The 14148-nt window shown below is 50.2% G+C and overlaps 2 protein-coding genes across 31 annotated transcripts in view; one reads left to right on the top strand and one right to left on the bottom strand.

Annotated features, from left to right (window-relative positions):
* SDCCAG8 (SHH signaling and ciliogenesis regulator SDCCAG8) overlaps positions 1-1601 on the top strand; it is a 247588-nt gene extending 245987 nt beyond the window's left edge. For 17 of the 18 annotated variants that reach the window (XR_014817478.1, XR_014817477.1, XM_021064178.2 and 14 more), the window contains one exon: positions 1262-1601. Coding sequence is in view for 7 of the 18 variants with exons in the window: in XM_084979272.1 (XP_084835398.1) it covers positions 1262-1291 (30 nt within the window). In the remaining 11 variants the exon portion in view is untranslated. The remainder of the gene's footprint in view (positions 1-1261) is intronic. The other variant, XM_021064176.2, reaches the window with a different exon arrangement.
* A 1597-nt stretch (positions 1602-3198) lies between these two features.
* Positions 3199-14148, bottom strand: part of AKT3 (AKT serine/threonine kinase 3) — a 301843-nt gene continuing 290893 nt past the window's right edge. For 10 of the 13 annotated variants that reach the window (XM_084978745.1, XM_084978742.1, XM_084978747.1 and 7 more), the window contains one exon: positions 3199-6701. In XM_084978745.1, coding sequence (XP_084834871.1) covers positions 6616-6701 — 86 coding nt within the window. In that variant the 3' untranslated portion in view covers positions 3199-6615. The remainder of the gene's footprint in view (positions 6702-14148) is intronic. The other 3 variants (XR_002336106.2, XR_014817071.1, NM_001256146.1) reach the window with 2 other exon arrangements.

Here is a 14148-nt window from a genome sequence, read left to right on the forward strand (position 1 = left end):
CTGTCTGGGATTCATGAGGATGCGGGTTCGATCCCTGGCCTTGCTCAGTGGGTTGGGGATCTGGCGTTGCCGTGAGCTGTGGTGTAGGCCGGCAGCTGCAGCTCGGATTTGATCCCTAGCCTGGGAACCTCCATGTGCCGTGGATGCAGCCCTGAAAAGACGAAAGAAAGAAAAACCTAAGACTTGCTCATCACGGTTGGTGGCAATGGACTGTCTCACATGACTGGGAAATCTACTTGAAATGTAAATGTTTTCTCATTAAAAAAAGGCAGCAGACTGATTTTTCATGTTTCTTGTGCAAACCCTGATCTCGGTGTCGCTCGCTGTCCCGTCCTGGGGTGGCAGGCGCCCCTCGAGCTCAGGAAACCTAGATGGGGGTGCAGAGCGCACTCGTTGCCCTCGAAGGTGGTTCTCCCCCGGCCTGAGGCCAGAGTCCCGACACCACGTCCCGGCTCATCTGCCGCCGCGAAAGCCGGGACTGCCGCCCAGCCTCCCAGGGGCTCCCGCTCCCGCTCCGGGGGGCAAGGACCTCGCAGCCACCCGCCCACAGGGTACGGAGCAGAGACCGGAGAGATGTTTTCCTTCCAGCGGTTTCTGACGTGGTTGACACTAATCTGACGGCCTCATCAGCCAGGGCAGCAGGAGTCGGTACGACTCCCTCGACCCAGTTTTCATGAGCTGGTTTTGAAACCCTTATTCCTGTTTAAAACTAAGAGACCGAATGCGGGAGCTTCCCCTTTCAGCACGTGGGAGGTGGTTTCCAGGTGAAAACACCTTTATTTGGTGAAAATACATCGCCTGCATCTACACATTTGGAGGTTCTAGCTTGTGTCATGTCACCAGGAGTTTCTCAAGGCAACTTCGATTACACCTTGTTTTTTTGGGGGGGTCTAGTTTTACTCTCTGTAATGTCTGAGCAGCTTTCTGTTAACAGGTTCTGGGACCCGTCAGCATCTCCGTTTCCCTGGCTGCAGGGGGAGCGGAGCGACTCTTTGGCTGGGTCCTGTCATCAGACTGCCTTAATTAAGAGACACGAATGGCTGGAATCAGGCTGTTTTCCGGATTAAAGCATTAAAACCAAAGAGTTCCCCCTATATTCCTACAAAGTTTTCATCACCCGGTTACATACAATTTATTTTCTGCAAAACAATCTTCTCCAAAAACTCAGAAAGGGGTTAACGGAACCAGTGAGAAGACAAAGCACATTGAAGATCAGCATCTATTTAAACTTACTTTTATTATCTTTTTTTTTTTTTTCCAGTTACCCAGCATGCCACAATCTGATTGCTGACCTGGATGAAACAGAGTGAAATAAATGATTTACAAAGAGATATTTACATTCATCTGATTTGTACGGAATTATGCCACAACGCACCGCCACCTTCCCAGCGGACCCCACCTCAGATCGCGGGGGGCCCCGTCACCACCACCTTCCTTGCCAAGACGGAAGGGCTGGAGCTGAAGTCTGACACTAGATGAGGAGACCTCCTGCTGTACGTTTTCTGAAAAGGCGTTGAGTTAGTATGTTTTTTATATCTGCTCATTTGTATGCTTTGTTACACAGAAGAATTTCAATAAATGAACTTTTTGAAGACTTGAAATGGTTCCTTTTTATCTTGTGGTGATGGAAAAAAACACACCAAAAAAGGCACATATTTTAACTAGGCCAAAGGGTATCAAGGACCAAACCTTTCTCCTGCCATTCACGCTTCTTTCCCTCTTCGAGGTGACCTAGACAGCGCATCCTTCAACTCTGCTTTGACTCAGCATCCCCGAAGACTCCAGAATTTACCATCCTGCTAATCTGTGCACAACCAGAAGACACCGGGAAGCACTAAGCATTATCCTCTTTGCTCTGGTAACAACAAAAACAGACAAAAAGCATCTTTGGCTTGGTGGTGTCATGTTTTCTTCTTCCATATGCAGTAACTCAGAGGAGCCTAAAAACATACTTAGTGAAGTTACAAAATTTACTTCAAGTTCTATCAAATATCTGTACACAGATCATTATTTTAGTTTAAAATAGTATTTCTACTATACACAGTTAAGCCCTCAAATGCTTTAAAGTAAAAAAGTGGGGGGGGGGCACTGACAGTGTCGTTTTATCCTTGGGGAGGACATGGACCTAAGGGCGAGGCTGCAGCCCGGGCGAGTCCCCGACCTCAGGCCACTGTCCCTGGCAGAGAGCTACCGCCGGCACCGCCGCCTCAGCATCACTGGCACGGCCTCTCGGATGGATGTGGGTGAGCCTTTGGGGGCAGTGGGAAGATAGACCCGCAGAGACTGTTCGAGTCTCTCGCGTGTGGACGAGGTTCAAGCCTTAAAGAACAGAACTTCTGTTCCGATTCGGAAGTTTGTTTTGATTTCACCAAGTGTGCTAGACACACACGCTGTCACACAAGCTATGTTAACTGTCCCCAGTTCTGTTTCAGGAAGGGTAAATAAATGACACAATAGTCTAAAGATAGCACCTGTAAAGAATCGTAGAGGTCACTTTATGTCAGCCTCCTGGATCTGTCAGGCCCAGCGGTTCCGAGGAGAGCACGTGCGACATGCCCCCGCATGTTTGACCCGCTTGGGTCCCAAAGCCGATCGTCTCCCTGGCTGCGTCACAGGGGCAGAGCCAGGTCTCCGCAAGAGCAGGCTCATGAGGTAAAATCAGAAAAAGGCCCCATCCAGAATGATCCTAGGCAGATCAGACGGCGGTCCAAGCATCCCACGCGTCTCTGTCACCCACGGCCGAGTCGGTTAATTGGCCATGAAGTTTTCAGACCGTAAGAAGGGAAGTTACGCAGAGTGAAACCTCATCGGGAAGACACTACTGATGGGCGCCACCCGTTAACGACGCTGGGTCCAAAGCCCCTGGTGTGAAGACTGGTGGGGCTCGAGGGGAGCCAGACACCCCTGCATCGCCGGCGGCACCCACCTGCCCCGACCCGCTGCCGGGACGGCGGCGCCTCCCCCGGAGGCCGCCCTTCTCCGCCTCTGCGCACCTGCCCGGCCGACCCCGGGCCGAAGCCGTCCAATCATCCCGTGCGGGGTGGGAGCCACGGGAAACCCACCTCCTTTCCTGTCACGCTTTTATCTAGAAGGAGCTGATACCAGGCGGAGCTATTCCAAAGCCTCCTTTCAGAGAAGAAGATGATTTCGTTTTCTGAGATGACGGAGCCACGTCCAACAACAACAAACAGAGAAGGAGCAGATTGACATAGTGCTTTATTTAAGCTGTCTGCACGAAGGAAAATAATGTGCATCCCTATCAGACGTGTAAAAATACTGAGGATGTACAGTGTACAAAACAGTTTCTTGTAGTTATTTCACATCCTTGTGGGCCATATCCTTAAGGAAATAAACAGTTTTAGTATGACCGACAGTAAGAGTAATACAGGTTCTTGGGTTCATAGTTGCTTCAGCTTAAAATCCTTAACCAGGTGACTGGATCTCGCGCGGATCTAATGAAAGAACTAGCAAAGGTCAAGAAATGTCACAAACTATAAAGCTACAGGGAGGTAATTCAATTACCAATTTAGAGGTTTCCTTTTTATTTAAATAAATAGTTTAACATTTCATGCTGGCCTGTAATGCATTACCAGGAGCAAGATAAGGAACTTCTACTGTGGACACAGTACAAACAGTAGCAGCAAGTAGGACACTGAGGTGTGACAGACCCTGCGGTTAGTAAGGAAGGCCCTCACTTTGTCCTCTAAGAGAAGCAAGTGGCCCTGCAAGAACAGTCAGCTCGACGAAGCCAGGAATCGGGGTGGGAGGTGGAAACACTGCACTGATGCTATGGGGTTAGTGGGGACAGCAAAGCTGTGAGCAGCCCTGCCAACGATCCAAGCAGAAGCGGCCCATTTCCCCCAAGAGGCCGCCCGGGGCCCGAGGCAGCCCGCGTGGAAGGCGGTGCAGGACGGAGGCCGCGAAGCCCGGACTCTCTCCCCACAGAGCGGCTCCAGGCTCAGGCCTCTCCGTCCGCCAGGATCCCGAACTTCAGCTCTGGGCGGACGGGAGGGAAGTTTCCGACTCGCCGTGTACACGCATCTCTGGGTTTCGATCGTTCTTCTGCACCAGCTGAGATCGGGGGGCGAAAGGAAGGGACTCTCAAAAGCGAAGCCAAGGAAACCCCTTGCGTGGCACCGACGGAATCTCGGGAGGGGACTGAGCCCGGGCACCACTGGGGACAGAGAGCCAGCTGGGCAGAGGCCGGCCTGGGGCCCAGTCAACGCCGCGTGACTTTTAGGAGGTGTCCTCGGCCAGCGTCATGGAAGCCACCTTCAGATCTGAAAAAAACCCCAAACCCCCGGTGTGCTGAGTGTGGGGCCTGACTTTCCCTCTGCAGAAGTGAATGCTCTGAACACCAGCCCGTCTCAGCTCTCCTCTCTCCCTCTCGCCTGTGTCTTTCTCACCAATGGATGCAAGACAACTTACAGGACATACCTTCCAGTCTACTTCCTGGTCAACGTGAAACATTCAACAGAATTCCAAGAGGAAAAAGAATGTTGAGCTCTATGTGTAAGTTAGGAATGAACTACCATTCCCTGGAACTTCCTACTCAATGCTAAGGATGAACTTCACTCAGGTAGAAATATGAAAAATCAGAATAACATCTATGTCTGCATATGTCTTAGCTGCCTTAGTAAAATGCCCTTGAACCCCCCTGTCGGTCCCAGCGGTCCACCCACCGCCAGCAGTGGTTTCGGATCTAGAAATCCACACTTCCAGCGTCAAGAGGCTAAGACATCGGCGTATGAATATGACTCGTCCTACGGGAAGGTCACTTGCTCTCTCATACAATGCGGTCACGACACTCATCATGCTGGAGCCTTCCACGTGGGAGCTGTCCGACGTTCACCTAAAACACATCTCCGCGAGTGCCCCGTGGAGTCGGGAGCCCCCCTGCCCCCTGGACTTCACAGGCTGCTTTGGAAAATGTCAGCTCCTAGCACCAAAGGGTTGAATCTGAAGTCATCATTAATGAAGGAGAAATATGAGGTTTGCATACATGTCCCCTGTCAGTGAGCAATGGTGGAATTTGAGGACATGAGTATATACAGAAAAAGAAAAGCTGGAGGTGTTCTTTTTTGTTTTTTGTTTTCCCTGATGGCTTAATTCAGTGAGAAATGTACCATGATCAGAATAAACACACCAGGTCCTTCTCCTTTACTGCCCACTCCGTCAATACTCGCGATGTGTGCATCTCGCCAAGTGAAGTCCATTTCTCGTCATCCGGGTCTCAAACTGTCTTCATTACACTCTGTCGCCAGGCCATCGTAACATTTCGGTTCCCAAAAGAGCCAGCATTAACATCCATCTGTTGCAACCCCTTGGCGTGGAGAGTTGGGGGTTTCTCGTTTTTAGCACCAAGGGGTTAACCGACAGCGCCTCTCCCCCCCAAGCCGAATTCTGCCCTCCGTGTGCAGTTTCAGAGCCTCGTCCCCTTTGTCTACATAGGAGAGAAAGTGCATGACTCTCATCAGCGTGTACATTCCTTGCACATGGGTCGAAATAAACTGCAGGACGTCTCTTTTATGTGAAGTTGGAGTGCATTGGCTAACATGACATACAATTCTCATCACTAAAAAATAAATACTACGGCAATAGAAACAAAATCATAAAAGGACATTCGAGGTTTTAACATCCGAGAGAAAGCAAATCCACGTAGAACTGAAGGTAAAAAAATTAAAATAAGGCAAACCACCTTTTTACCTTGGTGTACAAATTTTGGTGAAAAGCAGGATCGTTACACCTGTCTACATTCTTCAGCCATCAGAGGTGATAAGATCAAGAAGGGAAAAAGGGTTCCAAGCACAGGGGAGAAAATGCTTTCTGGCGCAAATGGCATCACGGGCCCTCTAAGTGACCTTGACTCCGAGAGCACGTGTCCCTCCTGGCAGAGCAACTCCCTCGCCAACGACTGCCTGGGAAACCCGGGCGTCTCCCGCAATCCCCGGCCTCCCCTGCAGTATCCAACAGGCGTGCGCATTCCCAGATGTCTAGCGCTAGCTTCACAGTTGGTCAGTCCTTCTCTCAAACGCTTCCTAGTGGATTCCAGCCGATCTGAGTGACACATGCCTGCTCTCTGCGCTGCTCTGATACGCTTTACTAAGACTGCATCTGCGCATCACCGCGCTTCCACGATTGCTTGTTCTCAATTAGAAACTACAGCTTCTTAGTCTAATTAGTGTTTGATTTAGCTTCTAGAAAGTTAAAAAATGTACCTAGAATCAGTGTATCTCCTTTAGCCTTCACTGTTAATAGGGGAAAACAAAAATTAAAAGATCAAAAGATGACAGTTGGTGCACAAATGAACAGTGGTGGGCTCATGACTTCCAGAGATTGTAAAATTACCTCTTAAAGTTGCTATAATAGTAAGACAGTAGCAGCAACAGCATGAGACCTTAGACTGAGATACAATTTCATGCAAAACCAAAAAGTCGAGTGTGTCTGCGTACGTGTGTGTTCTCAGGGGTACAGGCGGCGCGGGGTGGAGACCTCGGACTGGTCTGGGAGTCGGAAGGCGCCTGCCCTCCGTCAGGGCGAGGGCTGGTGTGATGTCCAGGAATCATTTTCAGGGATGAATCTAGGATGACAGTGAAGTAGCAGAAGGAAAGAGACTTATTCTCGTCCACTTGCAGAGTAGGAAAACTGAGGGAAGTGCGGCCGCCTCTCATTGTCCATGCAGTCCATTCCGTCCTCATCATCTGTGGGCAGGAAACAGCTATTTGAAGTTTACTTTCATTTTGTGCAACGTTTTCTCTAGTCTACACACAGGTCTGACTCGGAACATGATAAAGATGAACGGAGCCAAAGGTCCCCAGACGCTTGTGATGGTTTCACTCATTTTAAAAACACATGATGGTTTCACTTATTTTAACAACGATCTCATTTTTCAAACACATGCTCTTTGATGAAATAACACTATCAAATCATCTCTTTTAAGACACTAACATTTCAAGACTCCACCTGTGAAAAACTACTTATTGAAGACAAGATTTGTGTAAATAAGACAAATGATCTTCAGCGAGCTTTAACTTCATGAAACTAGCCATGTCAGAATTACCAAGTCAAAGAATCCTAAGGCACCCAAAGTATCTGCTTAGAATCCAATATCGATCTGTCTTCAAATACTTGTACTGCTTCATGATGCTTTAGGTGTGCTTGCACATCAAAGCTTATTAGGATTCCATTTCATCTGAGCCCTTGGTTGCATGTGTGAGATGTTACGCTCTTTACTCTGTATCCCGTAACTGCCTTAAAACTTGATCCCTAATTTTCTTATGATAAAACCTTAACTCAGAAAGAATAAAGAGAATCAGCGAGGAACGAGAAGGAAGGAAGTCCCCTTCCAAGTCCCCTAGCTCATCAGGGAACAAAGTGGGAGACCCGAAAGGCAAGGAAAGAGCCCGTTTCCACTTAAGCTGCTTCTCCCTTTGCTGGTCCCTGTTTTCTTGCATTTGAAAGATTACAAATGATCACTTGACCTCTTTCCAAACATATTCTGATGAGGAAAATCCTGCCCCGTCAGAATGCACTTCCTTGCATTCAGTCACTCAGTCTCCGGGGCTCCTGTGCACCTGCTCTGGGCCACCTCCCTCCAGGCCTGGGGCTGTTTGCCAGGGTTGGGGGAGGGGGCGCCCTGCTATTAAATCATATACTGTCTGACATGAAACAAGTGAGAGTCTTTCAAAGGCCCAACTTTCTTTTCTCTTTTTTTGGTCTTTTGTCCTTTTAGGGCTGCACCCACCAGTGGCGCATGGAGGTTCCCAGGCTAGGGGTCTAAACGGAGCTACAGCTGCCCGCCTACACCACAGCCACAGCCACGCAGGATCCAAGCCACATCTGCAACCTACACCACAGCTCTTGGCAATGCCAGATCCTTAACCCACTGAGCAAGGCCAGGGATGGAACCCGCAACCTCGTGGTGCCCCAGTCGGATTGTTTCCGCTGCGCGATGACAGCAACTCGCCTTTCTTTTCTTCAAGCAAAACAATTCTATTTCCTCAAACACAGAGGAAGGACAGCACCAATTCTTTTATATTTTAGCCTCTCCGGGGAGCATCACTTTCATGTAAGGGGAGAAGGCACAGATCTTGCTCTGTCATGGCCACTAACCCTGTCACACAACAAAGGACAATGCTCTGCATTCCTCTGCAGAAAAACCAGCATTTCTGCTATTTTCTCAGTGTTCTATTATTTTTAATAGAAGATTCTAGAAATGGGGTCGAGTTGCTAGCCAAAAGCCTTGAATGTACCAGAACCTATCACTGTATTAGGTGGGACTCAATCCATCCAGAAGCATTTGTGGCTCCTGCTCCGAGTAAACCTCTTTCCTTCCGGAAACAGACGTTTTAAACTAACGCCAGCATTTCCAGGCAGTACTGTGACTTGGGGAAAGCTCTGCCTCCTTATGAAATACTGCTGAGGTACCGGGCAGACCACACGCGTCTTTTTAGATCCCATACCTGCCACGGTGTTTTTGGTTGTCCTCCAGAGGACAGGGGCTGTGAATGGCGAGATCTGTTTTGAGTCACAAAGTATAAGAACCCTCCAGAGGAAAGGCGGCTGACATCTTAACGCCCAGCCTCTGACCTGTGGCGATTACATTTCAAAGGAACAGCTCTGCCCCCGAGCAGCAGCTCTGCTTCCCTGGATGTGCCTCTGCGCCTTGAGCACGCAGTGCCCGGGCGGCCTGGTCCGGCCTCAGCCAGCGTGGGGCAGGCCCAGCTCTGGGCCACAACCCGGCCTCGCACCGGGCCGGAGGCCTGGAGCCCAGGAGCCCAGGAGCCCAGGAGCCCAGGAGCCCAGGAGCCCAGGAGCCCAGGAGCCCAGGGCTGCCCGGCTCTGACGGGGGGAGGGGTTGGATTTCCTTTCCCACGAGTATTTTGGCTACGAGGCTGCATTGTCAGCTGCAAGTTTCCTGCCACTTTAGGAACAAATGCATCCCATTTCTGAACATGAACATAGAAAACCACGTGAAGGCCCCATGCCTCGATCCTCTTTACAGCCAGGGACATCGCCTGTCACTCCGGCGCCTCCTGTCCTCCTAAGTTTGGCAGGAGTGGGGGCAGACTCCCAGTCCTGTCCCCAGAGGCACTGGACCCTGCTGGGGCAGGAATGAGGGGTCCGCGCATCTGAATGCGCTCCCCCTCTGAAGGGAGGTTCAGAGGCACAAAGACACTAAAGGACACCACCTATGCAAAGAGCCTCAAAGAGCTCACATCTGGAAAGAGACCAGGGTGCTCAGCCCTGCCTTTGACTCTGGATCCCGGGACCCAGGCAGCGCTAGGTGCCTGATTTCTTTAGAATATTTAGCAAAAGTAATTACAAGGCAGCAAAAGCTACTAGGAGCTCAAAGAAATCCTCCTTTTCTCTAAGAGGAAGGCAGAGGACCATTAATGGATATCATGCAAGACGACACATTCCAAAATCTGTTCAATTAATTAACACCAGCGAGGACAATCTGGCCTGTTACTGCAGCTGTTTGTAAAAAAGGAACATTTGCCTTTCTAACTGCTGATTTGTTCTAAAAAATAACTCTATTCTGTTTTATGAAAGCAAGGTGGCAAGTGGGAAGACCATCACTAACTCGGTGGTCCTCCTGTGGGCTTTTATCAACAAAGCCTCTGTGGGTTTTCACGCTGTTCGAAGCTGCGAGAGCAGAGGATGCTGAATGGCATCACAGGCCAAGGTTTCACAGGTTCTTCTCTGAGCCGCCTCTTCGGGGACACTGGGCCATACCCAGGAGCCGTCCGAGGAAGCGCACCGCCCTGCCGCCCAGGAAGGGCCCAGGCGCTGCGGTCTGACGCCCAGGAGGCTGCTCCCTAAGGCGGGAGCCCACCCTCGGCCTGGGCTGGGCTGAGCCGTGAGGGCAGGCTGCGGGTGCCCACGCCCTGGCCTCCGCTCTTCCGGCTGACGTCTCTCTCTGGGGACCCTGAGCTGGAGTAAGAGGGTGGCGCTCCACAGTGTCCTCCTGCCCCCAGACTGCGGTGCACCTGTCAGTCTAGATGCTGCCGCGGGAGGGACGTCTGGGCAGGGCCACCTGGGGCTGGGCTCAGGGCAGGGCCCGCCGCACTTCGGGAGCTGTGTCTTTCCTCCCTCCCCGTGTCCACCCACTCTTTCCACTGGGGCTTTACCCCGTCACCCTTCACAGAGTGGGTCGCAGGATAAAGGCCACTATTCCATCAGCTGAGCTGGCACTTAAATACAACCCTATTTTTATAGGGTTATTTAAATCTATAGAGAACCCGGGCTGCCTTTCTTCAAGAGATGGCTTCTCAGGCACCCGCGGGGCAAGATGGGCTCTGAGATCATCAGCCCTGTGCCCCTCTTTCTAGAGGGCAGAGTGACCTGCCACCTTCCAGAGCTCGTGACGGACAGAGCAGGACACGAAGCAGGGCCTAAGCCCAGGGCTTCTTCAACTCCACCGTCCTCTTCCACGCTGGGATTCTACGCCGCCTCTTGGAGTAAAATATGCACTCCCGGCTTTGCATTTCAGAGCCGACCTGCTTCTTTGGCTTTCCAAAGAACCCGGTTAGTGCTTCCTAAAAACTGAGAGTCCGCCAATGCCAAAAGCTCTGTTTAACCAACACAAGTGTCTCCAAGAGGCTGTGAGTGAGCGACATGTCAGGACCTTGTCCTCCCTCCCCGTGGAGCTGTGCGAGGGGGACGCCGAACACACATTCCGGGCAGCGAGGGCCTCCCTCTGGCCCTGACACCGCCGGCCTCACCGTCGTCTGTTTATTCACCTCACTTAATACACATTCACTGAATACCTACACTGAGCTGGGGCGGGCAGTGAATAAGACAAACCAAATCCTTCTCAGAGCTACTTCATTCCAGCTGGAGAAAAACAGTAAACAAAGAAATAAACAAATTAACCCAGGAACCTCCTACACTGTTGGTGGGAATGTAAACTGGTGCAGCCACTACGGAGGTTCTTCAAAAAACTAAAAACAGAGGAGTTCCTGTCATGGCTCAGTGGAAATGAATCTGACTAGTACGATCCCTGGCCTCGCCCAGTGGGTGAAGGATCCGGTGTGGCTGTGGCTGTGGGGTAGGCCAGCAGCTATAGCTCCAATTCAACCCCTAGCCTGGGGTCCCCCAAATGCCATGGGTGTGGCCCCCCCAAAAAACCCCCTAAAAATAGACCTACCATGTGATGGAATAATCCCACTTTTGGGTATCTATTTAAAGAAATCCATAATTCAAAAAGATACATGCCCCTCAATGTTCACGGCAGCACTATTCACAATAGCCAAGACATGGAAGCAACCTAAATGTCCATCGACAGAGGAGTGGATCCAGAAGATGTGGTAGGTATATACAGTGGAATATTACTCAGCCACAGAAAAGAATGAAATAAAGCCGTTTACAGCAACATGGATGGACCTAGAAATTATCATACTAGGTGAAGTAAGCCAAAGATAGATACCATATAATATCACTTATATGTGGACTCCAAAAGAGATACACACACACACATGAAGTTATTTCCATAACAGAAACTGACTCACAGACCGAAAACAAATTTTTGGTTGTCACAGAGGAAAGGGGCGTGTGGGGAGGGCCCAGTTAGGAGTTTGGGGTTAATAGGCACACTGTGTGTGTAACGGATGATAACCCACAAGGACCTACTGTGGAACTCTACTCAGGGCACTGCACACTATGCTCTCTAACACATTATAAATGTTGTAAGAGAAAAGATTCAGAAAAGGAGCATGTGTATAAACATACGAAGCAGTGCACTGTATGCCTGAAACGTACGACTGCGCATTGGTAAAAATAAAACTATATATATACTTCAATAAGAAAAATAAGATAAATTAACCAGGAGAATATCAGCAGGTAAAGGGGTCGGTCCATGTAGAGAATGAAGGGGTGGAGAGATAGCGTCTGATAAGCTGCACTGTTTTTCAGGTTGGGAGGATAAAGAAAGCTCTCTGATAAAGTGACATTTAAATATATCTGAAGACCAGCAAGAACTGTCCACGCAAAAGGCTGGCAAGGGAGTGTCCTAGCGGAAGGGAGGTCCCAAGGGACAGCGAGGCGCGGGGCCCTCACGGTGGAGCCCGGGGCTGCGGAGAAGATGGCAGAGGAGGACGGGACCAGAGCGGACGGAGCTGTGCGGCCAGTGTGAGCGGTTCGCGTTTAGGAGGCACTGGTGCCACTGGAGGGTGTTAAGCAGAGGATGATGGAGCCTGGATACGATGACGCTTACAGCCAAAGGAAGAGGCCCTGCGAATGCTCTATGGTGGATGTACTCCCAGGCCAGGCCAGCAACTCAGGGGTGTTATCAGAATCCCCATGGCCTGCACTGGGCCAGCGGAAAGCACGCCGAGACGGTGCCTGCTGTTCCTACTCACAGTCCTTAGCTACTTGTCCACAACTGCACAGGCTTTGTAACGCTGTCTTCAGCTCAGAGATTCTGACTCCAGCAATGAAGCCCTTCACCTACCAATGGTGACAACCCATGAGAAGCACTCAGCACGCTGCTACCTCACAACTCAACCTGGGCACCAGCCAGGCTATGATTCCTGCTCCTGACTACAGCTAATGCTAACTGTGGGACTTTGGGAGGCTCAACTTTTCTCTGGGTTTCAATTTCTGCCATTATAAAAACAAAGTTAGGCTCTTCCTGCAAGTCTAAATAAAGAAAAATGCATACGCTCAGGTAACTGCATTTTTCACTGCACAGCACACACAGTCGGCTTGCTGCCAGGCCACGGCTCAGATTACGAATGCCAGGCCTAGGGACCCCAATTTGCCTTCAGTGCTGTAATCAAGAGACTCCATCCACTGTTGGAAGAGCACTTGAATCTTCCCTTCTCTGGGACATTCAGGCTGAATTAGTACTATCAACTCCTCTGCTTCCTGAAGAGGAGAGACAGAAGAAATGTAGCAAAGGATATTAAAAAAGAAAAGGAGGGAAAAAAAAAACCCGAATATGGGAGATGGGATTAAGATGGCAGAAAAGAAGACTGGAGCTCAACTTCTCTCCTAAAAACAACAAAATTCACAACTAAAGGCTGAGCACTCTTCACCCAAATGGACCGGAAACCTTAAAAAAAGATATCCTACTCCAGAAGAAAGAGGAGGCCACATCAAGAGGTAGGAGGGGCGATTTCACGATATAAACAACCCCATACCTCCCGGGTGGGAAGCCCCACAGACTGGAAACTAACTGGTTCACAGAGACTCACCTACAGGAGTGAGAGTTCTGAGCCCCACATCAAACTCCCACGTGCAGGGATCTGGCACTGGGAGAAAGAGCCCCTGGAGCATCTGGCACTGAGGGCCAGTGGGGCTTGTGCGCAGGAGCTCCACGGGACTGGGGGAAACGGAGACCCCATTCTTAAAAGGCGCACACAGACTTTCACGTGCACTGGGTCCCAGGGAAGAGCGAGGTCTCCACAGGAACCTAAGTCAAACCCGACTGTAGTTCTTGGAGGACATCGAAAACAGGGGTGAATGTGGCTTGTTGCGAGGGAAGGACATTGAAGGCAAAGCTCTCGGGAATATTCAGCAGTTGCCTCTCTCTGGAGGTGGCCGTTTTGGGAAAATCTGGCCCCACCTGTCAGTCAGTGCTGAGAAGCCCCAGGGCAAACAACAATCCAGGTGGGATCACAGCTCTGCCCCTCAGTAAATAGGCTACCTAAAGACCCCTCAGGCACACAGCTGCCTCTAATCCCATCCAGAGACGAAGCCCCACCCACCAGAGGGATTAGAATCAGCTCCACCTACCAGGGGGGAGGCATCAGCCCCTCCCATCAGGAAGCCTACAGCAAGCCCCCATACTGACTTCAGCCACAAGGGGGGCAGACACCAGAAGTAAGAGAGGCTACAGGTCTATTATCTATAAAAAGGTCACCACACCAAAAACCTATACAAATGAAAAGACAGAGAACTATAACTCAGATGAGGGAGAAAGGAAAATCCCCAGAAAATCTGCTAAGTGATGAGGAGATTCTCAGCCTCCAGGAAAAAGACTTTAGACTGTTGATGCTGAAGATGATGCAAGACATTGGAAATAAACTGGAGGCAAAGATGGATAACTTACAGGAAACACTGACCAAAGAGATACAAGATATAAAACTTAAACAAGAAGAGATGCAAAATACAATAACTGAAATAAAAAATTTACTAGAAGCA

Source organism: Sus scrofa, chromosome 10, assembly GCF_054392235.1.
Source record: "Sus scrofa isolate SSC_HxYL_T2T_F1_AM1 chromosome 10, Sscrofa_HxYL_maternal_Yorkshire_Landrace_v2.0, whole genome shotgun sequence".
NCBI classification, from domain to species: domain Eukaryota; kingdom Metazoa; phylum Chordata; class Mammalia; order Artiodactyla; family Suidae; genus Sus; species Sus scrofa.